This window comes from Eubalaena glacialis, chromosome 4, assembly GCF_028564815.1.
Source record: "Eubalaena glacialis isolate mEubGla1 chromosome 4, mEubGla1.1.hap2.+ XY, whole genome shotgun sequence".
Lineage (NCBI taxonomy): Eukaryota > Metazoa > Chordata > Mammalia > Artiodactyla > Balaenidae > Eubalaena > Eubalaena glacialis.
Genome location: NC_083719.1, coordinates 63798002 through 63818544, shown reverse-complemented (window position 1 = coordinate 63818544; position 20543 = coordinate 63798002). Strand labels below are relative to the sequence as shown.

Sequence of the window (20543 nt, the reverse complement as noted above, 5' to 3'; positions counted from 1 at the left end):
TAGAGGGTCTGATATAGCAGAGATCACTTGCTGTATCTGACAATTAAAAACCTGTAATTTATTTTAGCAAAAATTTTTTCTTGGTAACATGTAACACATATTTGGTAAAGTATGGAATGAACTGCACAATGTTTTGTTAACCAAGATGGCTGGAAAATAGAATAAAGTAGATGGTAGTTTCCATTAGAGGGAAAGGCAAATAGAAAAAATATGTGATTCTTTTAGTAGCCCCAATACTGTTTAACTGGGAATCTTTTTCTTTTACTAAGGGCTATAACAGGAAAATTTTGTCTCTTAGATTATTTATAAAGTGATACATATTCCAGACATGAGAAAGAAATGTTTATGGAGTAGGGAGCAATATTTCAAATTGCATATTTTGTACTTCCAACATATGAAAATTTCTCATGCCCTATGCTTCATTCATAATAGAACCTGTGGTGGAGATTGTGATTGACTTTGTTGGGTTTTTAATATTCATCTCTCTTTTATCCTGAATGCACACATGAGGTTTTTTAATCAGAGACAGATTATTATTACTTACATAATAATAATTGTGCTAGTTCCCCTTGCTCCAATTCTTACCCTTGGAGAGAGATGAGAACCAGATGTCACCCTACATGCAACAGGGCCTGAAATATAAGGGAGGAATGATGAGAAAAGGAATCCAGGCTTTTATGTAGAAAAGAAAGGCAGCTGTCCTTCTCCCCCTCTAAAAGGACAGAGGAAAAAACCCTCTGGATCCTGGGTTCTCACTATAACCCTTTTATAATGTATTGGGTTGGCCAAAAATTTCCTTTGGGTTTTTCTGTAACGTCTTATGGAGAAACACAAACGAACTTTTTGGCCAATCCAATAAATCTCTCCAGGGGTAATATAAGTCCAGTGTCTCCAGCTTTATAACCCAGAGGAGTCTCCCAATCCCAGGCCTCACCCCCAATTTAAAATGTTAACACACATCTCTAAAGTTAGGTAAGTCTTTTGAACACTTATTATCTACACAGTTGGAAAATATCTTCTAGAGCTTGCTTGTAGTCCAGGATCTCAAGTTTCCATAAAATTTTCTTAGAATGCCCTAACTGTGCCGAAACAAAAATATTTTCTCTCCACCTCACAGTGTTCCAAAAGTAATTCTTCTTCTGCCTGGGCAACATGGTTATCCAGCTAAAAACCTCAGTTCCCAGTTGCTTTCAGATAGGTGTGGCCTTGTGACTGAGTTCTCACCAATGGAAATTTTACTTCTGGGTACGGTGCTACATCAATCTAAAGTTGAAACTATGACTACCTTGAGTTTGTATTGTGTGCAACAGATGTTGCATATTGCAGTGTTTCTCTAAAAAATTTGAAAATCCTGCAGTTCTCTTGTTTGTTGTGGTACCAGGGGAACATCAGTGCACAGAGGAGGAACTAGAAAGTTAGCCCCTTAACATTTGACAGATAAATGATGCTGACAGAATTTGTTAGGTAATGCATATGAACAAGCTGAAATACAAGAAGTGATTGTTTGGTTCAGCTATGTTGTAGTTTCTCATTTCATTCATTTAGCATCTCCTATGTGAAATTCCTGTTTGGAAATGGAATAAGACAATGTCTGAGGCTAGAGGGAACACTCATTTTCTTGAATGTAAAAAAGTGAGGGTTAGTTGTATAACCAAATGGGCTTTTTCAACAAATGAGAAATGAGTTACTAATTCTCTCAGTTTTCCTCTACGTGAGAATTTACTGATTTCACCTTCATTCCTAAAGGATATTTTCACTGGGTAAATAATTCTGGGTTGACATTTCTTTCAGTTCTTGAAAAATTTTCATTTCCTTCTAGCCTCTGAGGTTTCTGATGGGAAAGTCACTGTCATTTGGATCATTGTTCCCCTACATCGAATGAGTCTTTTCTCTATAACTGCTTTCAAGATTTTCACTTTGTCTTTAGGTTTCAGAAATTGGATTATGAATGCCTTGAACTTCTTTGAATTTATACTATTTGAAGTTCACTCTGTTTCTTGAATCTGTAGGTTTATGCCTTTCACTAAATTTAGAGAATTTTCAGCCATTTTTTTGATGAATACTTTTTCAGCCCACATTCTACCTTTTTTGGGGGGACTCTGATGACACCAGTGTTAGATCTATTTTTATTCCAAGTGTCTTGAGACTATGGGTTTTCTTCAGCCTATTTTTTCTGTTGGTCAGAATGGGTAATTTCTATTTCTCTATCTTCATGTTCATGGACTCTTTCCTGTGACCTCAACATTCTACTACTGAGCACATTCATTGAGTTTATTTTACAAATTATATTTTTCATTTCTACAGTTTCCATTTGTTTCTTCTTTATATTTTCTGTTTCTTTGCTGAGACTTTCTATTATTTTTGTTTTTTCAAGTGTGCTTGTAATTGTTCAATGAAGCATTTTTATAATGACTGCTTTAAAATTCTTGTCAGATAATTCCAACATCTGTGTCATCCCATTGTTGGCACTTGTTGATTGTCTTTTCTCATTCAAGTTGAGATTTTCCTGATTCTTGATATGAGTAAGTTTTCTATGTTTTCCGGACATTTGGGGCATTGTGCTTTGAGACCCTGGATCCTAGCTAAATCTTCTGTTTTAGCAGGCTTTAGCTATGCTGTGCCAGCAGGGGAAGGGTATAGAAATCTAGGCTACCTATGTGGCCTTCACTGACATTTTACTCCGCTGGGAGAAGGGGCTCAGGGAGGAGCACCTTGTTACCATCAGGTGGGAGTGGAACTCCAAGGTCCCTTCTCTGCCACCTCTGTATGTACCACCCTAGAAGAAAGAAGGAGGAGTGCTCATTACTCCCAGGCAAGTGTGAAAGTCTAGTGTCTCTGCTCAGTATTTGCTGATGGGGCTGAGAGTGGAGGCATGGCATTTTTTATGCAGTTTGGCCAGAGTAGGGCAGTTTTTTAAAAAGGTTTCTGTCTTGCCAGACTGTTTCCTCATCCCTTAGCAAGAGAATGCAGGCTTGTGGGGGTGGGTGCACGTGCATTTTTTGTCTAAATGCATTGGCATTTCTGGGTTATCGGCTCCCAGCATATATAAGAGACAAAAAGAAAACTCAGGGAACTTAACACTATGCTGTTCTTTAAGTCTCAAGGTCCCTGGCCAGTACATCTCCTTCTCTCCATCTTTCAGGGTCTTCTTACATTCATTTTATACATAATGTCCAGGGTTTTTAGCTTATTTAATGGAGGAATAGGGAGAAATGATTCTGCTCCATCTTTTCTGGAACCAAAAAGTTCAGCTCACTTAACAGAAGATACTGCTTTTTTCCCTGAATAACTCTACTGCCCTCACCTGGAGTAATGAGAGGAATTTTTCCAGCACGGAACAAAATCTAGACACACATCTATTCTTCTAAAGAAGCCAAGGTGTCCTTCCCCAAGGGCCTCTGCTGCCTGGTATGCCCACCATTTACTAGTTGAGGAGCAAGAGAGGAATATTAGTAACAGTAGATCCAGGGAATAGGGAGATCTATGAGAAGAGAAAAGCTGTTTAGGAGTGGCTCATCAGCTTTTTATTTTTTTTTAACTCAACTACTGCCCACACTTCAGTGGATAATATCAATAAATAGGAAAAGGAATATGCATTTGAAAAGGGAGCTTTAAAGGTTCACAGTTAAAGTGTTATATACTTTTTTCCCCAGAACTTCCTCCCCAAGGCAATGATTAAATAAAGAAAGAAAAAAAAACCCTTTCCTTTGTTTGTTGTGGTTTTTATTTAGATCTTTACTTATTTGGACCTGTAAATTCTCACTTTTGGTTTAAGTGTCATAGGATCTCTATCTAATAACTACAAAAACAGATTGTAAAGATGACAAATGTGACCAAAAGTTGACACTGATGATCATTAAAGACCAAACTTACCTAACCACTGTTGTAATGAATGATGTTAAATGTTAATCTTCTTGTTCTATAGCTATTTCTTGGTTGAACCGAAAGGTCTATCCTAGGTTCCATGATTGACATGCCTGGAGCTGGATATACTCTAGTTTTTTGAAGAACTGCCTTTTCTTCTACTTTTGGTATTTTCTAACTTAGGCTGCTTGCTGGCCTCTTTTTTCCTACAAGAGCTCTTCTTGCAATATGAGTATTGAACAAATTATTACGAGCTTTCTTTTTATGACAAACATCCAGGCTTCTATAGAATTGGTCTCCTTTTTGAAACATTTCTTGCATGTTTTGCTTATGTATTTTGACCTTCTCTGCCTCTGATAGCTTCTGTTCTTTCTTGTTCTGCTCATAGTTTATCTGAATTGGCTCCCCTTGTAGAGGTCCCTCTTTCTGATGATGGAGTTCCTTGAGAAGCTCTACTCTCTGCTCTAAGATTTGGCATTCATTCTCCAGCAAAGCTGCAATCAAATGCAGTGAATATGTGTCTTGTTTCAGTTTCCTCACTTGTTCTTCCAGCTCATGCTTAGCGGACATCCCATTATTCGTTTGAGTTGGGGAATGGGCGCCATTATTTTCAAGAGTTTTGATGTCTGTCTGAGATTTCTGATAGGATTTTATTAGTTCACTGAGCTCAGTATGTTGCACACTCCAGTGTTTTGCTTCTTGTAGTAATTGCTCCATGTTGTCCCTCAGTTTGATATTTTCTTCTTGAACAAGAGGGAATCTGTGCTTTGCTTTTTCCTTACTTAGTTGAGTTTCATGAAGGGCTCTTTTTTCTTCTGAACAATTTACCAAATCCCTTGCACAACCTTGCATGGTGTCCTTGGAGTTCTGGTTTTCCAACATCATCTCCTGTTTCTTTGAGTTCTGTTCTTTCCCTAAGTCCCAACTAGCAAGCAGCTTTTCCAATAGTACTTTATTTATTTTATCAAGTTCTCTGATTTTTTCTTTAAGTTCTGACACATCCTCAGAGATATTGGTTTCCTCAAAAGATTCTTTTGTTTCTATGACCTTCTCTTCATAACTTGTCATATGTTTAACAATATCTTTAATTTCTTTTAAGAGGTTTTCAAACTTCTTTGCAATTTGTTGTTCAGTTGCTTCATGGTCACTATTTTTTAGGGAAGGGAGAGAACTGCAAGAAACAGGAGGAAGTGATCCAATTTCAAATAAGGCAATGATAATCCTAGGGTCCAAAGACTCTTCACTGAGATCAGGAGACTTAAGCGTTTTGGAGAGGGTGGGCACTTCCATCTCAGGCTGAATTAGTAGGGTTGATGACCAGGGCATGAGCAAAGCAGAAAACCTTAGAGATTCCAGGAAGGGAAGGTGGTGGTCCTCTGTGCAAATGGGTAGAGAATGTGGAACTAAGCAGAACTCAGAGACCAGAGTTAAGGTCTGAAACCAGGAAGATGATGTTTAGGTGGAAAGTAACATCTTACACAACTTGGGAAGGAGGGTGGGAAAGGGGACCAGGAGCTAGGGCTCCATCTCTCCTCCTCCAGGCTTCTGGTGTTTATTCCCTGATCCTGGCAACCAGGTCTTTATTCTGTCACTGCACCATTGTGGCCTGTCCCCAGATTCTGTTTCCTTTGAGTCACAATAGAAACCTCTTAAACTCCCACCCGGTGACTCAAAGCCTAAAGCTACTCCCCACTCCAGAAAGATCTCTACACCAGTCCTTCCCTTCCTTCCTTTTCTAGGTTTTTATTCATCTCATTCAGTGACTTTCATATTCATCATATTCATTGACTTTCCCCTCATCCCCACCATACACAACATGTTCTCAACTGTGGTATGTTTTTCTAACACTTAAGTGCATGGCTGAGAGAAGTCATCCCTGGTGAGGGTCCCCATTCTTTCATTGCACCTGGAGCCCTTATTGGTCCCATTCTAGGAGACATGCTACTGCAAAAGAAAGTCATCCTTACAAAATAGAACCCAAAAAGTGCTGCAATCTTTCTGTGATTTTAGGGAAATAACATCAGGAATCGCTCCATTAAAAAATATTCTAATGCAGTAAGAGAATATCTGAATGGTTTCTTAACAACACAATTACAAACTGAGACTTTTCTTGGCTTGGAATGCAGGCATCCTTTTTTTTTTTTTAAATAAATGTTTATTTATTTATTTATTTATTTGGCTGAGCCAGGTCTTAGTTGCAGCACGTGGGATTTTCATTGCCGCATGCAGGATCTTTAGTTGCGATATGTGGGCTCTTAGTTCCCTGACCAGGGATCAAACCCGGACCCCCTGGATTGGGAGCGTGGAGTCTTAGCCACTGGACCACCAGGATGCCCTGAATTCAGGCATCCTTTAAGACAGGCTTAGTAAGCTTGCTCCTGAATCATTTACATCAGGGGATATAAAACTTTAATTACTCTTTACAAGAACTTGTTTAAAATGGCATAATTTACCTAAAGTATTTGAAACAATGAAATCCTATAGTGGCTTATAGAAAAGTAATTGAAGAGTATTAAACCAAGTGTACTCACTCTTGTCTCTTTGTCCTTAGGAGTCAGGGCCTTGAGAATATTAAGTTCAACCAAAGAAAACATTCCTTAGGCGAGACTTTTTCTTGGCCTTCAAAATCTTGCTAGCAGGCACTTTACTAACTAGAAGTTTGCTTCTAATCTTAAGGGAAAACTCATTATCTAGCAGTTTGGTTTTTTTTTCCTTAGAGAAGAGAAATTTACGTTTTTTTTCTTTCACAGCTCCCAACTCACTTTGACTTTAGTTTCCCTGAGTGTCATGCTCAGCTTCCAGCCAGCTGGGCTCAGAGCCATCACCTCATGACCATCCACAGATGCAGTTGTGATGGTCTTGTTTTTTACTTGAAGAAGGAACACTTTTCTGACCCACACACAATGATACCACAGAGGCTAGGGATTGCCCTTATGCTTTAAATCCATCTCATAAGGTCCAACTTTGATTGACATTTTGGTTTTTCCCTTTGACTCAAGCCATCATTTAAGATACTTTTTAAATCTCCAGGACAAGGAAACTTTTTTTTCCTGATTTGGTAATTAATTTCTAGCTTTATTGTGTTGTAATCAGAAAATATAATATTCCTACTTTTGAAATTGATATTTTCTCTTTGGCCTAATAGATTAACAATGTTCATGTATATTTTATGGCTACTTGAAAGAAACGGAATTCTCTATTTTCTTCTTGTGCTTGCAGTTTTTTTAATGCTTTTGGACATAAATCTGATATTACCCTGTCTTTGATTTTTCTGGAAACTGGTTTGAAGGTAGCTTGGTCAAGATACCATGAGAATTCTCTTTTCATCAAAAGGGGATTTAAATATTTCCTTCCTCCCTACAAATACAATGAATTTCAAATAAAATTTCTGTTAATTTTACTGAAATTTGAGTTTACTGTAGATACTGAAAAGCCACCAGAGTGGTCTTCTTTTCTTTATTGACCCGTAAGCCCAGTGGATAACTATGAATGTTAAACACATTTGGATTGTCTTACAATTGCTATCTACTAAGTGTCCTTAGCTTAATGACTTAAAAAAAAAAAAAAAAATGTGAAAAAGAAGAGCAAAAAGCTCTTAGAAAACATGCATAGAATTTTCTCTCTTTTTAAAACCAGTTTGCCTTAACAAGAATAGAAATCATATCAAAGCGTACATGATATCGACATGTCTTATTTCTGGTGATGTTAACCTTGGTCACTTCATTAAGTGATATCTGCTGAATTAAACTACTATAAAGTTACTATCTTTCCCTTTATAATTAATAAACATCCTGGGGAGGATGTTTTGAGACTAGGAAATTATCCTGTTTCTCCTCAAACGTTTGCTTATACAGTATAATTTTAGTATACAGAAGTGAATCTTGCCTGCAGCAATTATTACAGTGGTAATCTAATGGTGATTTTCTATTTCTCTCATTCCTTTTATATTTATTGATTAGAGTTATTTTGTAAAAAAGAGCTGTCTCTTTTCCTGTATTTACATCTCCATTTTATTCATTCATTCATTCATTCACCTATGTATTTATATATGTATGGACTCACAGATATTTTATTTGGGGGGGTTATAATTGAATACTATCATTTTCTTACTCAACTATGTGTGAATAATTTTAACATGATGGATTTTTTGGTACAATGAAGTATATATATATATATATTTTTTATTTTATTTATTTATTTATTTATTTTTGGCTGTGTTGGGTCTTCGTTTCTGTGTGAGGGCTTTCTCTAGTTGCGGCAAGTGGGGGCCACTCTTCATCGCGGTGCGCGGGCCTCTCACTATCGCGGCTTCTCTTGTTGTGGAGCACGGGCTCCAGACGCGCAGGCTCAGCAATTGTGGCTCACGGGCCTAGTTGTTCCGCGGCATGTGGGATCTTCCCAGACCAGGGCTCGAACCCGTGTCCCCTGCATTGGCAGGCAGATTCTCAACCACTGCGCCACCAGGGAAGCCCTGAAGTATATTTTTATTTCGTGTAATTCTTCTACTTGCTCAATAGTTTTTTGTTTTGTTTTGTTTTTGTTTTTGTTTTAACCAAAGCATAATAATAGCTCAGTAATGATGGCTATTCAAGGGTTAGAGTCTTTATATTTACAAGGCATTCTATGCAGGGTGTGATTTTAAACATAATGCCGTATGACTGCTTTTATAGGTATTTTTGTACGTGTGTAGCCATTTTAGAGGAGAAATTGTCTGAAAATGTGAAATTTTCAAACAAGCAAAATGTAGATGTAGCTGGACATGTCTATTAACACTTTTCCTCAGTCTGTCTTCTCTTTGACCACCAGGTGGTGCTGTGGGCTTTTTACCATATAACCTCCCCCTCCCCCACCAGTTCCCCCCGCCCTCTTTTTTTAAGTATAGAACTCTAGAATAAGTGGAACGATGGAGATATTCTCATCCACAGTCTTATTTTATCAGAGTTTTAGAGTGGAGATTCTAAGTGACTTGCCCAAAGTTACAGCTAGTTGTGATGAGAGCTGGAATTAGAGGCCACCCTCCTGCCTTAACTCCTTAAACTTGCCCAGGAAGCCAGGTAGACTGTGGAAGAATTTTTCAATTTCTGCTAAGCGTTTAGTAGAAAAAGAGTTACGTGGAAGAACAGGTTTTCACAGCTGCTGAGACTGGCTTGTTTTACAAGAATGTTGGCAAACAAACCTACATAATGCAAATGGTATTTTGACTGACGAAAATGGAAAATGTGACCAGAGACTCGCAAGAATCTAACCTTGTCCACATTTCCCTTAGAAGCAGTATTCAAGTATTGGCTAATTCAATGCTGGCAGCGACCTTATAGAACAAAACTGCTGCAAATAATGACAGTGGTTGTATGCAGGGAAAAATTTAACAAAAAAAGTGCAAAACCTACGCTCTGCAAACTACAACGTATTGTTGAAAGAAATTAAAGATCTAAAGTGGAAAACCTCTCATGTTCATGGATTTGAAAACTTGATATTGTTAAGATAGCAATACTCCCCAAATTGATCCACAGACTCAACACAATCTCTATCAAAATCCCAGCTGCCTCTTTTGCAGAAATCGACAAGTTGATCTTAAAATTCATGTAAAAATTCAAGGGATCCAGAATTGCCAAAATAATCTTGAAAAAGAAAAACAAAGTAGGAGGACTCACATGACCTGATATCAAGACTTATTCTAAAGATATAGGAATCAAGACAGTGTGGTATTGGTGAAAAGATAGACACATAGATAGATGGAACAAAATAGAAAGCTCAGAAGTAGATTCATACAACTATAGTCAACTGATTTTTATCAAAGGTAGAAAGGCACTTCAACAAATGGTGCTGGACAAATTGGACATCCATATGAAAAAAAAGCAATAAATTTTGACACTCACACCTTACAAAAAAATTAACTCTAAATGGATTTTGTACTTAAATGTAAAATGTAAAACTAAAATTTATAGAAGAAAACAGGAGAAAATCTGTATGACCCTATATTTGATGATTAGTTTTTGGATATGACGCCAAAATCATAACCCACAAAAGAAAAGTTTGATAAATTGGAATTTCTCAAAATTAAAATATTTCATTCAGTGAAAGATACTGCTGAAGTGAGTGAAATGACAAGCCACGGACTGGGAGAAAATACTTGTAAATCACATATGCAATGAAAGATTTGTACCCAGAATACATAAAAAACTCTTAAAACTCAAAAATAAGAAAGCAAAAAACTCAATTTTAAAACTGGACAGGAACTTCCCTGGTGACACAGTGGTTAAGAATCCACCTGCCAATGCAGGGGACACGGGTTCGAGCTTGGTCTGGGAAGATACCATGCCGTGGAGCAACTAAGCCCGTGTGCCACAACTACTGAGCCTGTGCTCTAGAGCCCACGAGCCAGAACTACTGAAGCCGCCGTGCCTAGAGCCCGTGCTCTGCAACAAGAGAAGCTACCACAGTGAGAAATCTGCGCACTGCAACGAAGAGTAGCCACCGTTCGCCGCGCCTAGAGAAAGCCCGCGTGCAGCAACGAAGACCCAACACAGCCAAAAATAAATAAATAAATGAATAGATTTATTTTAAAAAAATAAAAATAAATAAAACTGGACAAAATACCTAACCAGAACACTTCACCAAAGAAGATATATGGATGGCAAATAAACCATTGAGCATAAAAAGATGCTCAATATAATTTGTCATTAGGGAAGGCAAATTGCAAAACAATGAGATGCCATGACATACCATTTGAATATTAAAAAAAAAAAAACTCTGACAATAGCAAATGCTGTCAAAGATTTGGAACAAGAGCTGTGGGAAAGCGAAAATGATACAGGCACTTTGGAAGACAGTTTCTTATAATGTTAAACATGGACTTACCATATGACCTAACAATCATGCCCGTAGGTATTTACCCAACTGAATTGAAAACTTAAGCCTACACAAACCTGCATGTGAATGTTTTTAGCAGCTTTATTCATAATCACCAAAAATTGGAAGCAACCAAGATGTCCCTCAATAGGTGAATAGATGAACAAACCGTGGTATACATGATGGAAAACTATTCAGCAAGAAAAAAGGAACATGCTATTCATCCACAAATTTACATAGATGGATCTTAAATACATTTTGCTAAGTTGAAAGAACCAGACTGGAAAGGCTACGTATTGAATGATTCCATTCATGAGACATTCTAGAAAAGGCAAAGCTGTAAGGATGGAAAACAGATCAATGGTTTCCAGAAGAAGGGGTTAACTAGGGAAAGCACAGAGTATCTCTAGAGTGATAGAATTAACCTGTACGGTACTGGAGTGATAGATATATGACTCTGCATTTCTCAAAACTTCCAGCACAGAGTGAACTGTAATGTATAAAATTTTTTCTAAATCAACCAAGAGGTCAGAAGACACAAGGGGTGAAACGTAGATTGTGACAATGCTTAATGACTTGCCTCCAAAGAGTAGAGTGTGGAAAGAGAGAGCAAAAGTAACTTTACAGTGAAGAAAGCTGGCAAACTCTATCTGGGCCTATTAACATCATCAGTGTTGAGTCATGTCAATAGCATATACCCCTTCAGTGACTGAAGTTAACATCACCGGTAATGGGACAAATAAAATTTTCTGTGTCTCCAGAATGCAGTGAGAAAGACACACCATCACTTCGGTGGTATTCATGGCCAGAAATGCATAATCTCAATCTGAACATGAGAAAATATCAGAAGAACAAAAATTGAAGGACCATTCTGTGAAATAAATAGACTATACTCTTCAAAAAGCTCAGAGTCATGAAAGCAAAGAAAGACTGGATTTGTTTGAAGGGGATTAAAGAGGCATGACAATTAAATGCAACATGTGATCCTGGACTGGATCCTGAACTGAAAAAAAAACTGACCTTTAAAAGACATGAAACTAAATTTGAATACAGTTTCTAGGTTGGAACCCAGGCATCAGTACTTTTTAAACCTCCCAGTAGATTTCCATGTGCAGCCAAGTTTGAGAACAAGTAGAGTCCTTCCTCTGTTTTTTTTTTTTTAATGAATAGATTTATTTTTTATTTATATATTTTAAAATAAAAATTGTATATATATTTAAGGTGTACATCATGATGATTTGATATACATATACATGGTGAAATAAGTACTAGAGTCAAGCAAATTAATATATCATCTCCTCACATAGTTAGCATTTTGTCCAGTGAGTGCACCTGATATCTATTCTCTTAGCATATTTTCTGGTTGACACAGTATTATTAAGTATAGTCATCATGCTTATACATTAGATCTCTAGACTTGTTTGCCCTGGTTTTCAGTTAGAACTCAATGCTTGCCCAATTAGACCAAGCAGTTTCCAACTCCTGCATATGGTGTTTGAGAATCCCTAGGATGCTCTGAAGACAGATTGTCAAGATGACATGCTATAAACCTAACATTGGCATACCTTTATGGTAATTGAAAAGACTAATGATTATATAACTACGTTAAAAGAATTGCACAGAACTTGAATGATGTAAATAACTAATCTTCCCTCACAATGATGTTTCTTGGTCATCAATTCTGCCTTTTTTCTTAATTTTTAAAGACAAGCTTCTATCTCTAGAGCAAAAAGGGCAAACAGTGAAATGGAGCCAAGAATAAAGTTAAGAAGAACCTGAGTAGCTTGTCTCTAGGTGTCAGATTTCAGCTGTTTTGCCTGTCAGGATACCAGGCCTTTTCTCCTCCTGAAAGACCAGGCTTTTTACCAGCTACATTGCACTATTTACATCTCTACAAAATGAAAAAGAACACTGCGTCCTTACCCATCCTCCATCTAAAGCCCCATCTCTCTTGTCTTTCCAAGCAAAGGGCTGAACACTATTTTGGTTTCCTCACTCCTGCTCACTCTTCAAACCGCTAGAATCTGCCTTCTTGCCCCAGTACAAAGCTCACTGTTTCTACTGAGATTCTGTCGTTTTTCTTGAATAAATGCTTTTTGGATTCTTGCAAGCCTTTGGTTAATTTCCAAGTTCTAAAAAGTTGATTTTGACTTTTTTTTTTTTTTGGTAATTGATCTTGTTGCTTACATGGAGGAGTGGATTTTCAGAGGTCCTTATTCCACCATCCTTAATCTAAAACCACTCATCATCTTCCCCCTAAGCCCCAAACTGCCCTTCCTGCTTGGTTTCTTGTCTCCTTAAATGGTAACCACAGAGTTTCATAAACCAGAAATCTGGAAATCATCTTTGACTCCCCCCACCCCCTCCCTTCCTCCCTCCCTCCTCGGATCCAATCAAACACCAAATCCCAATCATTCCACTTTCTAAACTTCTCTCAAGCCCATCTCTTTCTTCTCAACCCCACTCTTATTACCAAGATCCCATTACCATCCCCTCTCCCTTTAACCCCCGCCTCTAATGGGTTTCCTTCCCACTCTATAGCCTCCATTATACTACATGCATATAGATCATTTAAAAGTGCAGAATAGGGACATCCCTGGGGGTCCAGTGGTTAAGACTCTGTGCTCCCAATGCAGGGGACGAGGGTTCGATCCCTGGTCAGGGAACTGAGAGTCCGCATGCTGCTCGGCCAAGTAAAATAAAATTAAAATAACAGCTTTACAGGGACTTCCCTGCTGGTGCAGTTGTTAAGAATCTGCCTGCCAATGCAGGGGACACAGGTTTGAGCCCTGGGTCGGGAAGATCCCACATGCCGCAGAGCAACTAAGCCTGTGCGCCACAACTACTGAGCCTGCGCTCTAGAGCCCGCGAGCCACAACTACTGAAGCCCATGTGCCCTAGAGCCCGTTTTCTGCAACAAGAGAAGCCACCGCAATGAGAAGCCCATGCACCGCAACAAAGGGTAGCCCCCGCTCGCCGCAACTAGAGAAAGCCCGTGTGCAGCAAGGAAGACCCAACGCAGCCAAAAATAAATAAATAAATAAATAAAAATGTGGAATAGTGGAGGATAAGAGTTCAGGCTTGGGACTCAAGTTGATATGGGTTCCTATGCCAATTTTGCTATTTAGTAGCTCTGGGTGTTTGGGCAAATGATTTATCCACTTTGTGACTCAGTTTCCTCATCTCTAACATTGAAATAACATTGATTCTTAACTCATAGAATATTTATGAGGATCAAGTGAGAAAAATCCTAGTATTTATTACATTGACAGACATGTGGTAAGGACTCAACATATGATAGTAATATGTTATTAAGACTAAAGTTTCAACTTTTTAACGTGACTCATAACGTACAATAGCATCTGGTAGGGGTTTATCCTTCTACCGTCTTCACTTATAACTCCCTGCTTACCTTATTGGAGCCATTAGAAGTTTTATTTTCTCATATATATGAGAACACAGGATGTTCTTTCTCAGTTCTCACCTCTCAGCTCTCAGCCTTCAGACACGCAGTACTCTCTGTCTGAAACGCCTGCTGTTTCTCTAACACAACAAATATGCTTCTGGTTCAGCGCCTTTGCACAGCTATTCCCTCTGCCTGGGAGGATCTTTCCCAGATCTTCACATGGCTCGCTCCTTTTTTCCACTCATGTCTCTACCCAAATGTCATCTTCTTATGCAGCCTTCCATGATCGCCATATGTAAAGTGGTGCTCCCGTGACTACCCCTTCAATCTGCTTAGTTGTCCTTTGTAACCCTATCCCTACCTGGCATTATATGATTAATTTCTTTTTTACCTACGTGTTTTCTCTGTTAAAATGTAAGCTCTACAAAGGCAAGATTTTTGTCTTGTTCTTTGTTGTATTTCTGACATTTGTAAAATCCCTGACTCATGAACGATACCTAAATATTTGTGGAATGAATGAATACATGTGAGATCATGGTGAGTTTCCCTGGTAAGGTTTACTGATGAAGCTATACCAAGATGCAGATAAGAAATAGATACTAGTTCAGATACCTGAAATGGCCTCCTAGGATCAGCTGTAGGACCAATGACAGACACAGGTTCACTTTTACAGATCTATGCCATTAAGACAAGAGTAAGAGATTCCAGGTAGAAACAATACCCATAAAATAGAGGCTTTCACTAGTTTCAACGGGTGGACCAAAAGACTGATCTTGGATTAGTAACTCTCTCTTTGAAAGTTTCTATCATTACGGTATTCCTGGGGTTGGTTGGATATTCATTGACTTTTGAAAAATTATTGTCCTTTGATGCACACATATTAATATCTGTCTTGGGCTACAGCTTGCCTCTTCTCGCCAGAGCTCATTCTGCAGTATATGCAATCAGCCAGCTGTCCTGACCTTTCTTATCATGAAGGGAAATCTGGGTTTCGTAAGATCTTTGTTTTCTGTACTTCATCCTCCACTTTTTGAATTTTCTGCTTATGGAATCTTACTTACTCTCTAGCTGGTATTTCTGCTCTCTCTCTTCCTTTTCTTATTCTTCCTGAAACAGCTTCTTTGGAAGAATGCTGCCTTTCTGCCCAAGAGTTTATTAAGAATATCAGCTTTCTGATGCAAAGTTTTGTAGTCATTTTCCAGTAGAACTTTGGCTGAAATAAGTCAGCAAGATTCGTGTTCCAACATCTCTGTTTTCCAGCCCTTGCCGAGTTAGCATCTCAGCATTTAGTTTAGATTGGAAATGGCCTTTATCTTTTTCAACTATTGTTAACAAAGGCTCCTTTCGTGAGCCATCTATCATCTGTTTTTAACTTCTCAGTCTGGTCACCTGCCAGCTATTTCCGCTGCACAATACCATTACTCAAAACCTGCATTTCATTTTCTTTGTGAGCAAGAGCACTTGCTGTGTCTTTCTGGAAATTTCTGACGATGTCTGATTATATCACTCAGCTCCTTTCAGTTTTCTGCTCCCAGTTGTAAGTGTCCAAGTCTCTTAAGTCCAGTATATTCTTTTTTAACCTTTGGGAATCCAGGTTTTGTCCCTTTACTAAAATTAACTTCATTAAAGGCTCTTTTCTACTCTGAAAGTTTGCAAAAGTCCTTGTAAAAATGAGTAATATGTCCACTGAGTTCTTGCATTCTAATATTTTATCCCGGTTTTTATATTCCTGTTCTTGGGGCCTAAAATAACAAGTGGATTTACCACTGGCCTTTGATTTGTTCCTTCAAGCCCTTTGATTGCATCTTTAAGGCCATTTCCTCAAAGAGATTCTTATTTGTATCTTGGGTTCCCCCAAAAACATCTTTGTAGCTTTGATCAGTTGATAATCTGACAACTCTAAGAGTTTCTTTTTTCCCCCAAGAGGCTTTTAAATTTCTGCACAGTGTGCTGCCAGTCATTTCATATCTTTTTCTCTTTATGGACAGAAGCATTCCCCCTGGAAAATGCCAAAGTAATTACTTCTTAGTAAGACAGTTACGCTTATAGATTTCCAAGGCACTTATTGAAAATCAGGCTATGGAGACTGCAGTGGGGGACCGTGATGAGGCAGAGAAGAGAGAATGCTGAGGCCAGCAGGCGCCAAAGATAGGAGCCTCGGCCCAGAACGGGCAGTGGGTATACCAGATGAAGCAGATTCCTGGCAGAGCCAGTTGAGAAGAAAAGTCCAGGAAGAGCTGGCGCTCAGGATTCATTGGTCCCCCAGGACCTCCTGCTGTACAGCGTCTGGCTCTGACACCCAGATCTTAATTCCAGAATCAGGCAGGGCTGGTCCATCTCCAGATCTTATCCCAGCCCTGCTATAGTCAGACTCTCTCCTCAGCAGTACAGGTAGCCCAGTGGCACCTGTGTAGGAATTAGAAACAGACACTCCTTCCAGGATACTGTCCTGCTATCTGCCTCAAGATGGTTGTAATAAATGCACAAATCCACAACGAGTATGATGTGACTGGTACCCACTAAGTCATGCCATCGCCAACCCGCACAATCAGACAGAGTGGTCTGCCCCTCCTGCACCCTGCGGTGGGACCTCCTTCTCCAGAGGCCCCTCGGGCTTCTCTAACTCCCTACGCTAGAATGATCCTAAAAATAGGTATCGCCTTCCTTCTGGGAAGGTCTCCAGTTCATTTAACCCCTCTGCTGACCTCCTTTCCTCCAGCCTCTGCCACTATTGCTACTTGAGATAAAAGGTAAATCCCCGAGGTTATGAGTGTCCATAGAAGCCCAAAATATTTAAAGGAGATAGTTAAGCTGCCATAAGAAATTGATGGTTTAATATTAGAAAATCTATCAATGTAATTCAACCATCCTTGAATTATTTTGGAATCATGTTCTTTTTAAATACACTATTGGACTGGATTTGCATATGGTTGTTTTTTGTTTTTTGTTTTGGGTCTTTGTTGCTGCACGCCGGCTTTCTCTAGTTGCAGGCAAGCGGGGGTTACTCTTCGTTGCGGTGCGCAGGCTTCTCATTGCGGTGGCTTCTCTTGTTGCGGAACACGGGCTCTAGGCATGCAGGCTTCAGTAGTTGTGGCACACAGGCTTAGTTGCTCTGCTCAAGTGGGATTTTCCCGGACCAGGGATCGAACCCATGTCCCCTGCATTGGCAGGCGTATTCTTAGCCATTGTGCCACCAGGGAAGTCCCTTGCTTATGTTTTATTTGGGACATTTCCATCTATGTTTATAAACCACGTTTTAAGCACAGAAGAGAACTTATTAGCCCATTTAACTGAAAATTCCAGTGTTTATAAGTGAGAATGATTTTTAAATTTCTCTTTTTGTGCTGACCTTGTCAGCACCTGGTTTTGGTGTCACAGTTAAACAACTGTTTTAAAATGAGTTGTGTAACTTTCCTTCTTTCCTGTTCTCTGAAATAATTTGTATAAGATGAAGATTAGCTGTCCTTTGAAGTTTTATTAAACAAACCTCTAAAAATACCAGAGTGAACTTCCACTTGGGCAGGAGTAAATGTTTTTGAAATTATATAACTGTCTTGCTGAGGTGGCCAAAAAAAAAAAAAAAAAAAATCAAAAGAGAAAGGAAAGTAGGAATTTAGAAAAAACAAGAAACCATATTCTTCCTTCAGGGCATATTCAAATCCTCATAAACTTAAATTTCAGTTTTGACAGTTGAGTCTAATGCAGGAGGATAGGTGACAAAACCCATCTCAGAGTCTAATAGAAGACTTCTCTATAAATCTGGGTCTGCAAAGTGCTAAGCTCTTTGTGTAAGGGTAAAGTAGAAATAAATGCACATCACGCAGGGAGCCAGTAAGGAAACTTGCTTATCTTGATCTTGTTGCTGAGTGGAGAGAGACAGAAATGACTTCTTCGAGAATTTAAAACCAATTTTTGGGGGGCACAAGGCTGCCTGGAGTAGAGTATATTTTCCAGTCTTCTTAGCAACATGATGTGGTCATGTGACTGTATGTTCTGGCCAATGGAATGTAAGTGAAAGTGATGCTTGTGTTTCATTCAGGACTTTTCCATGTATGTTCATAAATGAGATTGATTTTTAATGTTCTTAACTTGGGCTGACCTTGTCTGGTTTGAGAGTTCTCAGAAAGGGAGGAAGGTATTGAGGTAGCCAACTAGCAGTCTCTGCTGTCCTGGTACAAGAGGTGAATGAGACATGGAACGGGGTGTCACATAGACAGAATTTTCACATGAGCAGGAAGGATGCTTCTTCTTTAAGGAAGATCCCAGCCCTGGGATTGTCTAAGTTTCAGCTACGATAGCTGCCTTGAAAAAGAATAGCTGCTGAATTAGTGATGGAATGTGAAGGGAGATGAAGTGAATTATTTTTGTCTTCATTGCAAAGTCATCTGGAGCATTTTGTGGGCTAGAAGTGGGGGGAGTTTGGGGTTGAGTTACTCAGAAAGGAGAAAAAAAAATGTGAGTGTGTTTGTCTGTGTAAGACAGAGATCCAAAACAATTTAAATATTTCTTGAATGATCTCTTTTCCTGGATGTGCTTGTCACAGCTCTTATTTCAAATAGGCCTGAATTCAACCTAAATCCTGTCTTCTGCCTTCCTCAGTTCCTCCTCTCATTTGTCTTAACCTGCGTCTGTGCCCCTCAAAGGCATTTCATATTAACTGCTGATCAGTGCCTTGCTCTTGAGCAAACCAGGCCTCCCCCGTTCACACTGGCAGAGCCCTGGGCTCAAGGCCACAGTGTGGGTCTGAGCTGGAGTGGAGAAGTTTAATGAGTTCCTTTATCTGGGAGGAACTGCTGACATAAGGACTCCATTCAAATACCAGCAAAAAGTAGAAGATAAAATATGCATAACCCCACCTTCCAACCCCACTGAATTCCACTGGTCCAGATACATGCCTTATTTTCCTATCACTAGGTTGGATCCTGTGAACACCTACATGTTTGTCAATGTTCTACGTTATTAGTCCTCAAATCTCTTTGCTAGTATTGATCTCAGAGAGGCAGCAGCAGTGAGCGGTGGCTTGAAGCAGGATCTTAGTTCCCTGCCCAGGAATTGGACCTGGGTAGCCTGGATGAAAACCAGGAATCCTAGCCACTAGGCCAGCAAGGGCTAGAGGCTAGAAGCAAATTTTTCCTGGCTCTTACCCCACTGAAAAATGCATTTCTCAAGAAGGCAAAAACGGTAAAAACGGGTACAAAGTTTATTACTAGAGACACAGCACAACAAGTGGGAGAGCACACAGAGAAACAGTTTGTTTAGTTAAGACAGAAGCAAGGCAGAGATGCACACCCAGAGAGAAAGGGTGCGGGCGTCCTCCCTAATGAGGAGGAGTGCAGTAAAGAGGCGGTTAGGTCATTTATATAGGGCAGTTCTTCCAGGTCTTTGTTTACCTTTGGCCAATCATCTGGTTTCTTTTCCCACACCTGACCTGCCCTAGGGCCCTCCCCAACATGCGTGTGCAACTGTTTTCCAAGGTGGATTCCAGCCCAGAGGGCTTTGGGGGGCCTTGGCATCGTCTATTCTGGGGTGGTGCCTCCTCCTTTTTGACCCCCAAGGAGCCTTGCTGTGCATGTGCAGTGTCTCCCTTGCCCCAAGGATGGGAAATATGTGACCTCTTGATGCTTTACTCAAACAAGGTTTAGCCCCTCTCTGTTCCTGCCATGACTGTTATCTTCAAGTGTGCTCAGGAGACAAAGCCTGGAGGCTGGTTGTAAATATCTAACCTGGAGCCTACTTATCTCCTGTCTCAGGAAATGCAAACAGGAGGCTAGTTGTAAGTGTCAGGCCTAAAGCCCATCTTTTTCTCGACAAGAAATGTAAACAGGAGGCCAGTTATAAATGCCTAGCCTGGAGCCCATCTATCTCCAGCCTCAGAACACTGCACATAAAAGTTTTTTAAAGTATGTATTCCCTCACACATTTCTAGTTTGACAGCTAAAATTTCTCATCAAATTTCATTTAAGTACATAGGATATTATTCCTGCATGTTAAAGTTTTGACATAGATTTAACTGTTACATCATTCTTTTAAATGTATCCAATAGGCTCTAAACACTATAGTGATTTTGATATGTACCACCATTCACTTAAAAAATATACAAACAAGCTTCTCTTTAACAATGGGAAATTTTGTATCACTCCTTATCCTTGTATTTGTATTTCCAATCCACCCCCTCCCCAGAATTTTATCCTAATGTAACATGTATTTATGCTTGAAAGTTTTTTTAATCAATTCTCATAATTCTTTGCAACAAAACTGTGTGTATAAGTTGAAATATTCATTTTAATTTCCTGTGACCATAAAGATCTAACTCTTATAAGTTACAATTATTAGTGATATAAAATTGAAATGTTATACTTATTGAAAGAGCTTTAAAAAAATACTGATATCGTTTTTTTAACCTTGTAAAATAAATAACTGTGTC

The 20543-nt window shown here is 39.2% G+C and overlaps 2 protein-coding genes across 3 annotated transcripts in view; one reads left to right on the top strand and one right to left on the bottom strand.

Moving 5' to 3' along the window:
- SERINC5 (serine incorporator 5) overlaps positions 1–20543 on the top strand; it is a 192749-nt gene that overhangs the window by 61416 nt on the left and 110790 nt on the right. The gene's annotated exons all lie outside the window — the stretch shown is intronic.
- On the bottom strand, positions 4039–5190 carry SPZ1 (spermatogenic leucine zipper 1). Its single transcript, XM_061187951.1, has one exon. The coding sequence runs from the start codon at positions 5188–5190 to the stop codon at positions 4039–4041; it is 1152 nt and encodes a 383-aa protein (XP_061043934.1).